The following is a 10,496-nucleotide window of genomic DNA, read 5'->3' as shown; positions in this document are numbered from 1 at the left end:
CCTGCGCGTACGGAGCCTGTGCTCTGCAACGGGAGAGGCCACAACAGTGAGAGGCCCGCATACCACAAAAAAAAACCAAACACAAAACATCAGGGCTGATGTGCTGGGTGGTGGAAAGCTCTCCCTGGGTCCTGGGAGGACCAGGTGCCCTGAAGTAGCCTTCCCTGCGCAGGGTTACAGTGGCTTGAGGACTTGCCTTTCTCATTCACTGGACTGTAGATGCCAGGAGCACAGGGACTGCAGCTGGCTCGCTGCTGTATGGCCAGTGCTGGTTCATAAATAGTAACCATTCCCTGCACATGTTCATAGAGGCCTGAGGCACAGCAGTGAGCAAGTCAGACAAAATGCCTGCCCTCAGGGGAGTTTGCATTCCTATTGAGAGAGAGATAGAGAATGAATTGAAATAACTAAGCAAAAATGTGTAATATTTAAGATGGTGATAAGTGACAGGGAGAAACAAAACAGGGAAGGAGCATAAAGTTGGGGGGGGACTGGTGGGGGGTTTGCAGTTTTAAATAAGGTAGTCATGGAAGGTCTCTGCAAGGAGGTGACCCACTTGAGGAGATGAAGGAATGAGCCATGGTGGTGTCTGGGGGATGGGCACCTCAGGTGGAGGGAAGCGCAGGTGCAAAGGCCCTGAGGTAGGAAACGTGCCTGGTATGTCTGAGGGATTGGGTGTGGCTGGAGCAGATGGAACAAGGAGGAGAGGAGGAGATAATGGGGTCACAGGGACCATGAGGTGGGGACAGATCATAGAGGGCTTTTTATGGTGAGGACTTTGGCTTTTACACACTGAGTGCAACAGGAGCCATGGAGAGTTCTGAGCCGAAAGAGGGAGACGATCTAACTTTGGTTTTAACAGGACCCCTCTAATTACTGAGTTGCAAGTAGAACGTCAGGGGACAAGCGGGAGGGAGTCTGATGCCATGAGGCGCCTTCAGGAAGCCAGGTGAGGCACAGCAGAGGCTGGGCTCACACTGGTGGCAGCGAGGCAGTGGCAGAGGAGGATGTATTTGAGATCAGATCTGGAGGCTCACCAGGTGGCATGAGAGGGAGAAAGGAGTCAAGGTTGACTCCAAGTCTGGGAGGCTGACCTGGAGGGCGTCTCCATCTCTGGCCCAAGAACCAGCAGACTTGGGTTTAAGTCTCTGGAGGGAGTCGGAGGGAGTCTCCATCTCTGGCCCAAGAACCAGCAGACTTGGGTTTAAGTCTCTGTCACCCACTTGCTTGGTGACCTTGGGCAAATCCCTGCCCCTCTCCTGTAAAATGGGGTTGCCCTTGTCCTGGCCCGTTCCCCAAGACCCCGTGAACTTGGTTTTGTTTTTTGTTTGTTTGTTTGTTTATTTTGGGCTGCACGGTGTGGCTTGCGGGATCTTAGTTCCCTGACCAGGGATGGAACCCGGGCCCCCTGCAGTGGAAGCACAGAGTCCTAGCCACCGGACCACCAGGGAAGTCTCAAGACCCCATGCACGTTGAAGGGGACTGTACCTCACAGCACTGCCCCCTCCCATCCGCAGGGAGCCAGCAGCCACCATGGCATCACGCATCGGGCTCCGCATGCAGCTCATGCGGGAGCAGGCGCAGCAGGAGGAGCAGCGGGAGCGCATGCAGCAGCAGGCCGTCATGCATTACATGCAGCAGCAGCAGCAGCAGCAGCAGCAGCAGCTGGGGGCGCCGCCCACCCCCGCCATCAACACCCCTGTCCACTTCCAGTCTCCGCCACCTGTGCCCGGGGAGGTGCTGAAGGTAAAGCCTGCTCCACCCTGTCCCTTCGCCCTGGTCCTCGGAGCCCCCGCCCTGAGCCCTTTCCCTCCTCCCCCCTCCAGGTGCAGTCCTACCTGGAGAACCCCACCTCCTACCACCTGCAGCAGTCCCGGGACCAGAAGGTGCGGGAGTACCTGTCTGAGACCTACGGGAACAAGTTTGCTGCCCACATCAGCCCTGCTCAGGGCTCCCCAAAGCCCCTGCCAGCCGCCTCCCCGGGCGTGCGGGCCGGACACGTGCTGTCGTCCTCAGCCGGCAACAGTGCTCCCAACAGCCCCATGGCCATGCTGCACATCGGCTCCAACCCTGAGCGGGAGGTGAGTGAGGAGCTGGCCGGTGCCTGCCACCAGCAGAGCTGGGGCCATGTGCTGTGCTCCTGGGACTCCTAGTCTAATGACAGAGGCAAGATACTGCCCTCAGGGAGCCCCGGTCTGAGGGGAGACGCGGCCCCGCCCTCAGGGAGCCCTGGTCTGAGGGGAGACGCGGCCCGCCCTCGGGGAGCCCCAGTCTCCCAGGAGAAACATCCCTACTTTAGAAACCTCTGCTAGGGAGAAACAGGAGACTCGTACAGGAATGCCCAGCACACCTGCAAAGACATGTCCTGACAGAAGGTATATAAAGCCATCTATCTGCCTGGGCAACTTGGCTCCTTCGGAAGAGCCCTGGCCTGGGCCTTGGGGCCTGGGGGACCTGGACAGCTCATCCTCTCTCTGGGTCTGTTTCCTTCCCCCCAGGTGAGCAGATGGGGTGAGGTAGGTGCCAAGGTCCCTTCGGGTCAGTGGCTGTCCCAGTGCCCCTTTTCCCCTGCCTTTCTCCGAGCAGGCACCCCCCAATATGGACTATCTTTTCCCTTTCAGTTTGATGTCATCGACAACATTATGTGTCTGGACGATGTCCTGGGCTTCATCAATCCCGAAAATCAGATTCCCAACACGGTATTGCTGGCCAGGGCGGGGTGGGTGTGTCAGAGGGAGGGGCAGCGGCCCTACAGCGGCTGTGAGCCTGGAGAGAACTAGAATATCTCCTACGGAGATGAGAGTCACCTCCATCAAATCATGTGATGAGGGCCCAGGGTCCGGCAGAGCTGTGAATCCAGAGTGCACCTTAGCCTGCGTGCATGGTGGGGCTTGCGGGGAGAGGTGGCTGGGGAAGGCTTCCTGGGTCGCGGGGCGGGGGGCAGGAGGCACTGGTACTGAGGGGAGCAGTGTGGCCCCAGGAAGGCCTGGAGCTGATGAGTTTCTCTGAGATCTGGGGCCCCCTCTTCTACCAAGCCCAGGACCCAGAAAGCACAGGCCTGTGTCCCTCACTCTGAGGGGCAAGTGATTTCAGGCTGGTTGGGTTCCCTCCCTCTGGCAGCCTCCTGGCAGCGTTAATGCTCTCTGGGCTTCCTGGGCAGAGGTGACAGGGCAGGTGGGAAGGGGTCAGGCTTGGAATCAAGAGGCCTAGATTCTGGCTTTGGCTGTGACTCTGGGAAGTCCCTTAACTGTTCTGAGCCCCTGGGGATGATGCCTTCTACCCACGGGCTGGTGGGAAAATGAGATAAGGCAAGAAATTGGGGGCTAGCTCTGCACAAGGGGGACAGGTACTTACACTGAGCAGGTGGAATTGCAGGTGTCCCCTTCCCTTTTTTTTGGAGATCCCTGAACCTTAGCTGCTCACTCCTGCCCCTTGGGCCCCAGCCCATGCTGCTGAGGGAAGTCAAGGACTCAGTCCTCAATCCCTGCTGCCTGGTGACAGCGCGCAGGGGCTCATCAGGAGTTGGCCGGGGCCAGTGGGTCGGAAGCCAGCTGCCAGCAGGGGCATCGGGGGCTGGGAGGCCGGAGAGGAGGGCACAGCATCTGGCCCCTTTCGTGGGGGCCAGGGTACCCTGCAGGGCTCTGGGCCTGTGATTTGCTCTGCGTGAATGTGTGGCAGGAACTGGGAAGATCTTTCCAGAGCTCAAACCTGTCCCTGTGGGGCCCGTTTAAACGCCCAGTGGCTGCTCATCACCAAGTCCCAGGGTCTCTGCAAGTGGAACCTGCCCTCCAGCATCCGGCAGGATCTCCCCCCACTCCCCCCGTCACCACTGCGCTCCTTCAGCTTGACGTGCTTGTGACCTCATGCTGTGTCCTGGCTGCTTTCCTGCTCAGCCATCCCCCAGCCCATAGTGCCCTTCCTCACCACACCCTCTGGAAACCTTCCAGAAACTCCAGAATAGATTAGGTGCCCCTCCCCTTGACTTCCAAAGGCCCTGGGGGAAATCCTCTCACCCACTATCTCCTCTCTCTCCAGCTGCTTCCCAGCGCTGGCTGGTTGCTCCTTGAGGGCAGGGGCTGCCTCTTATTCAGCTCTGGACTCTGCCCTGGGTGACCCCAGCACAGCCTCCCCCAGTGTCCCGGGGAATCCTGGGACGATGGGCCCTGGGGAGAGCCCCCCGAAGACAGGGGGCTGCTCATCGGGTACCCTTCCCCACCTCACCCTGCAGCTGCCCCTGTCCAGCAGTCACCTAAATGTGTACAGTGGAGACCCCCAGGTCACCACCTCCCTGGTGGGCGTCACCAGCAGCTCCTGCCCAGCCGACCTGACCCAGAAGCGAGAGCTTACAGGTACCAGCCCGCTGCTTCCCTGCGCCCCAGCTCCCGAGTCCTGCCGCTTCCCTTCCCCTCCCAGCTCCTCTCTCCTCTCCTGTCCTCCAGATGCTGAGAGCCGGGCCCTGGCCAAGGAGCGACAGAAGAAAGACAATCACAACCTCAGTGAGTCTCCCCAGCCCCTCTTCCCCCCTTCACCTGGGCTGGCTCAAAAGCCACTCTGACCTGCACAGCTTCTAGGAAGGATTCCCTACCCAAGGCTTTAAAATCCCGGCATTGGTGTGACCGGGTGCAGCACAGCCCTCTTCCCGTCAGCTTTTTCTAGGAAGGGGTGGGAGAGGCGCTCCAGGGAAGAGATATTCAGAGGGAATGAGTTTATCAGATTGTTTTCTTTAGGGCGTGGAGTCTGGGAAGGAGTTCTGGGCAGTGGAGAGAGAGAGTCTTCCCCAGGCAGCTTCGCCCGCTACAGCCTCACCCGCTTGGCTGTATCCGACCGCCCCGACCCCCTCACCCCCACAGAAATCCCATCTGGTTGGTCACCCATTACTTCCCAGAAGGACTAAGGCACCCCCGCTTGGGCTGGACCCTTCGTCCCAGGTGGGGTCCTCATCCCCCTAAAGGCCCCGCCTGGAATTTGTTACTTTTAGTTGAAAGGAGACGGAGGTTCAACATCAATGACCGCATCAAGGAGCTGGGAATGCTGATCCCCAAGGCCAACGACTTGTGAGTGGGTTTCCTGGAGGAAGGGAAGGGAGGGCAGCAGCTCACAGGTATTATCTGCTGGTTGCCACGGGGAAGGGATGGGAAGAGAATCCCTTGGTTGCTGCCTTAAAGAGCTTATCATCTATTTGGGGAAAGAAGATTCCTCCCTCCCCCAAATAAGGAAGGCTCGAGACAGAGGAGCAGATGTCCCAGAAGTGAGGGTGGGGTCAGGGGTGCTTCCTGAAGGAGGAGTCATGCTGGAGTCATGCTGGGAAAGTTTGGAAAGGCCACAGGACTGGTGCAGAGGTGGTCCAGGGACCGGAGTAGTGAGAGTCAAGGATGAGTGTGGGTGTGGGTTTTGGTGGCAGGAATGGGAGGCCTGGGGAAGGAGGCTGCTCCAAATTGCTTGGTTCCTGGGATTAGTGACTTGGGTGGTAGCACCACAGTTACCTGGGAAGGCCCGTTCTGTGCAGATGGAGATCAGCCTCCTTCATAAGTAGGGGTTGCCTGGATCTGGGATTTGGGGCGAAGTTGGGAGAGGCGACATAAGCTCCGAACAGGGTGTTACTTCCACCCACTAAGCTCCTGGAAAATACTTGCCCCCTCCTCTGAGCATGCACCTCTGATTCTGCCTGGCCTGCAGGGATGTGCGCTGGAACAAGGGCACCATCCTCAAGGCCTCTGTTGATTACATCCGGAGGATGCAGAAGGACCTGCAGAAGTCCCGGGAGCTGGAGAACCACTCTCGGCGCCTGGAGATGACCAACAAGCAGCTCTGGCTCCGCATCCAGGTCTGGCCCCTGAACTTGGACTTCTTGGGTAGCTCTGACTCCTGACCCTTGGCCTGAGTCCTGACCCCAGGGGCAGTGCTTATACTTCTGAAGCTGGAGACATGGGAATGATACCCATGCGGAGGGAGGACGTATCAGTCAGTATGTTATAGTTTGGTCACAAACAATCCCCAGCAGCTTTAAGCAACAGATGTCAGCTGGAGGGCCTGTTCCATGAGACTCTCATTCTGGGACCCAAGCCGATGGACAGGCACATCTAGAGCTGGCTCTTAAAGCCGTGTGTCACCCTTAGGGTGACACTTGTCCCTTCTGCTCACATTTCCTCCATCAATGCAAGCACATGCCTATACCTAATGTCAAGGGGGCAGGAAAGGGCAAACCTACCCCTGTGGGAGGCAGAGAGCTGGGACTTTATGGTGGGTAATGCTAAGAATCACCACAGGGGACAAGAGAAAGAACAAAGGCTTGGGAGAGTCCATCCTACCACCTAGAGCTGCCTAGTCCTGGCTCTGTGTTGAAGGCCTCTTGTCCTCTTTGGACCTGAGGCTGGTCACCTATACAAAGGGCAGCTGGACTACAGCTTAAAATTCTTCTATTTCTTATGGTAGATAATACAATTCACATTACAATCCAGCACACATAGCCATACTCAAAGTGAAAGATCAAAGTTTCATGAAAGAACCCTCATCCTTAATAGATGCAGTGCATTCTGATAGTTTCTCGTCTAGTCTAATCTAGGCAAGTCTATTTCAATTAAAAAAATAGAGAGCTGGTCAAGGCTCACTGTAGTGGTTTCCCAACCCACTCATGAGTTGCGACTTATAGTTTGAAAAAACACTGGTCTAGACTCTAGAGCTGCCCTGTGCTTCCTCCCAGCTGAGACATTTTGTGGTCTTGGGTGCCACAAAGGGAGGGGCAGGGGCTGCAGCAGATGTGGGGGGCGGGCAACAGGTGCCCACGGGTGTGCGCCTCCAGACTCTGTCTGCCGCACCTGCAGGAGCTGGAGATGCAGGCTCGAGTGCACGGCCTCCCCACCACCTCGCCCTCGGGCATGAACATGGCTGAGCTGGCCCAGCAGGTGGTGAAGCAGGAGCTACCCAGCGAGGAGGGTCCGACAGAGGCCCTGCTGCTGGGGGCCGAGGTCCCCGACCCTGAGCCACTGCCGGCTCTGCCCCCCCAGGCCCAGCTGCCCCCGCCAGCCCAGCCAGCCCAGCCACCGTCCCCATTCCACCACCTGGACTTCAGCCACAGCCTGAGCTTTGGGGGCGGGGGCAACGAAGGGCCCCCGGGCTACCCCGAACCTCTGGGGCCAGAGCATGGCTCCCCGTTCCCCAACCTGTCCAAGAAGGATCTGGACCTCATGCTCCTGGACGACTCACTGCTACCACTGGCCTCCGACCCCCTCTTCTCCACCATGTCCCCCGAGGCCTCCAAAGCCAGCAGCCGCAGGAGCAGCTTCAGCATGGAGGAGGGCGACGTGCTGTGACCTGGGCCACGGGGGTGGGCCTGGGGAGTGGGAGAGCCAGGGCCACCTCCCTCCCACCCTCCAGCCTGTACTTGTGTGTGAAGTAGCCCCTGCCCTGCCTCACTCCGCCCTGTCGGCCCCCTGTTTGGGCTTAGTGCCCTTGGCAGTCCGTGGGGTCGGAAGCCCCCCACCCAGGGGCAGCCCTCTTGATGGGGCTGGGCAGAAATAGGCCTTCAGCCCGGCTCCCGGAGGTGAAATCATGAGGGTGAGGGAGGTTACAGGGTGTGCTGGAGGTAAGACGAGGTCTTACCTTCTGAGCCTGGTCCCCCCACCGATGAAGGAGGACTCGTTGGAACCAGGGGTCCAGAAGTTCCTTCTTGGAGGCAGTGACTGCTCCAGGGGGTGCCCAGGCCTGCCTTTCTGGACTCTGATGGCAACAAGCCCGTCCTCCAGCCTGGCACTCCCCCCACCCCCCTTTGGTGCTAACAGCTCTCCACCAAGTGGTGTGAGGGCGGGGGTGGCCAGAAGAGGAGGCTCTGGGTTTAAGTTAGAGTGGGGTCACTGCTGGAAGAGCAGCTCCCCTCCAGTCTCCCCACTTTGTGCCTTTAGTAAACACTGTGCTTTGTACCTGTTTGTCCTGTCTCTTTGGAGCGGGGTCTGGGCACAACAGAGATGGGAGGATTCAACCCAGTGGGCTCCTTTCTGGATTCAGAGTTCAAGTGCCCCCATGGGGATCAAGGAAGGGGGATACAGACAGGAGGGACTGAGTCCATCACCTGGTTTCCCCCAACTCCCCAGCCCTGGCCCCTGGGAAGCTGGAGATCTAGCCTTACTTAGTGGGGTCGGGAGCTGCCGTGGGCCTTGTCCCTCCTCGAGGCCACAAGGTGGCGCCACAGCCCTGCTGGTCTCACACCTCCAGCTGTGGCCTGAGACCGCTGACCCGGGTGACGTGGGAGACCCCGTTGCTTGTAAACCAAGTCTACTGCTCCTAACTGCAGCTCTTGGGCACTGTGGGTCCAGGCTACTCCTGGCCTGGGATGGGGGGCATGTTTCTCCTGTCCCCACCCCCAGTTCTTTCCCCTCCATAGGTGGGCTGCCTGATCTGTGCGGCCAAGGCCCTCTGCCCTCTGACTTTGTGTCTCTAGCAGGACAGTCTCCCTAGGAAGTGAGGGGCTGCATCCTTCTATGGGTTTGGGGAAAGAGGGACCATGTAAACCAGTTTGGGAGGAGGTGGGAGCACAGGACGCTGGGTGGTGCCCAGGGCGTGGGTTCTGCTCCGGCACCATCAGGCCGTCAGGCCCCCACTAACCCTTTTCTCTCTCTGGGCTAAAGCTCCTTCACTGCACAATAGTTCCTGGGGCCTCTGCTCCAAGATCCTGGGACTTTAGGACCTCACCCAGGATGGGGAAACGGGCTTGGGGCAGAGAGGGGTGAAGGGGGAGATTTTTGAGCCCTGGGTTTCTTGGGGGGAGGGAGGAGAGGGTCTCTGGGGGCTTTCCCTGGTTCTCCCTCGAATTCCCACAGTCTCTTCAGGCAAAGGCCAAAGTGGCTTCCCCCTTATGGGGCCCTATGAGGCCAAAGGGGCCTAATTATAAAAAAAGAAAAAGAAAAATTCCAGGATGAAAATGGCTAAGTGGGCAATTTCCTCCTTGCAGAATGGGAGATTGAATCAACGTTGGAACAATTAATGTGTGCAGGAGAGAAGGAAAGGGGGCCGGGTGTGTGGGTGCTGATGGCGGCTGGGCTGGGGATTAATCTCAAGGTCAGATGGAGCCGTGGATGACCTTGTGAGTTGGAGCCAGCCCAGGTGCTGGCACCTCCTTCCAGTTCCAGGCGCCACCCTACTGCCGGGACCTGCCCACAGCCTGGGAACCTCCCTTTCAGCCCCTCCTGGGGCAGGTCCGGGACTCTGGCTGGGAGATACCTGATGGGGGAGACATGGGGGTGTGGAAATCCCAAGGCCATCCTTCAGGCCATTGAGGACTCTCTCCTACCCCCATCTGTTCTCCCCCTTCACCCTGGGGACTGACTCAGTGGAGTGGAGAGCTGCCCTCCTGCCTCCTCAGGCAGCCCCTCAAGACCATGGTATCCCCACTCCACCTGCCTGCAGGCTTCCTGCCCCGAGGTTCCTTCAGCCTGGCCACCACCTGCAGCTTGGGAAGAAGGGTCTGGACAGCCAGCCCATGGGGCGGCACTGGGGAGTAAGTTGGGGGGGGGGTTCTGCCCACAGGAGGGTGCCACAGAGCCAGGAGCGGGCAGCTGCCGGCTCCCCTGGCAGGGGTGGGTGGGGCCAATGTCTCAGCTTAATTGTGCTTTTCAAGCTGTCTGCCTGCGGACCCTGCAGGTTTGGTTCAAGCAGGCACAGAGGCTACCTCCAGAATTTCAGCAAGCCACCAGAAAGTGTTCATGTATCTGAGACTGGTCTGCATGACCCTTAGCTTGTGGCTGGAATGGCGTCGGCCAACAGCTTCTGACCGGTGGCTATGAACATCTCTGATTAAATAAGAAGAGGATGCAGTGTTCATTCACACCCTTTACTTGGTAGACAACACCTTTCCAGACGTCGGGTCCACGACGGGGAAACTGTTTGTAAAAGGGTGGAGCGGGTGAGGGATTGGTGTGAAGGCAGAGACGGACCTGTGAAACCCCCTCGTTTCACTGAGGAAAACCCCACGGCCTTGAGAACAAGCCAAAGAGTGAAAAGGTAGTGGGGTCTAGGAAGGGGTCCAAGCCAGGTTGGGGGAGGACAAGCAGCTGCAGCTCCTTTGGCTCCCCTGTGGAGCCCCAAAGCCAAGCAGGTATACTGGGTGTGAGGGTCCTGCCATCCTCAGCTCCACTCCCTGTATCTGCCTGTCCTTCCCCCACCAGCTGCTGGCTTCTCACCTCTTGTACTGGAAGGAAGTTGGGATGCGAGGCCCATGAAGTAAAATAGACACACTCACCGGGGTGTACACACAGGAAGGTGGCTTTCTACCCCTGACGTCTGTGGAGCATTTCCCTGCTTGTTCAGATAGAAGGCCAAGAGTGGACTCCGGGCCCTGCTGAGAACAGGCCAGGGGTGATGCTGGCTCTCGGCTCCTTACACCCACCTCCTCAGCATGGGGAAATCTTGGACGTCCAACAGCATCTCCTCCAAGGCCTGCTCCACCATCTGTAGAACAGAGCTGTCTGGGAAGCCAGAAGTGGAGTGAAGCCTGGGGTGGGGAT

At 58.5% G+C, this 10,496-nt stretch overlaps 1 protein-coding gene across 2 annotated transcripts; it reads left to right on the top strand.

Annotated features, from left to right (window-relative positions):
- Positions 1 to 1,518: 1,518 nt before the first annotated feature.
- Positions 1,519 to 7,916, top strand: TFEB (transcription factor EB; the record flags this gene model as incomplete). Of its 2 annotated transcripts, XM_079712758.1 has the most annotated exons (8): positions 1,519 to 1,746; positions 1,827 to 2,081; positions 2,622 to 2,699; positions 4,229 to 4,349; positions 4,440 to 4,496; positions 4,979 to 5,054; positions 5,677 to 5,824; positions 6,822 to 7,916. In XM_079712758.1, 8 exons carry the CDS (start codon positions 1,534 to 1,536, stop codon positions 7,308 to 7,310), a joined length of 1,437 nt encoding a protein of 478 aa, XP_079568884.1. In that variant the 3' UTR covers positions 7,311 to 7,916. The 2 variants fall into 2 exon arrangements, with proteins under 2 accessions (XP_079568884.1, XP_079568885.1); XM_079712759.1 differs by lacking the exon at positions 1,827 to 2,081 and having other exon boundaries at positions 1,534 to 1,746.
- Between the last annotated feature and the right edge of the window lie 2,580 nt (positions 7,917 to 10,496).

Source organism: Hyperoodon ampullatus (assembly GCF_949752795.1).
Source record: "Hyperoodon ampullatus genome assembly, chromosome: 10".
Taxonomy (NCBI): domain Eukaryota; kingdom Metazoa; phylum Chordata; class Mammalia; order Artiodactyla; family Ziphiidae; genus Hyperoodon; species Hyperoodon ampullatus.
This window is presented reverse-complemented; position numbering and strand designations above follow the sequence as displayed.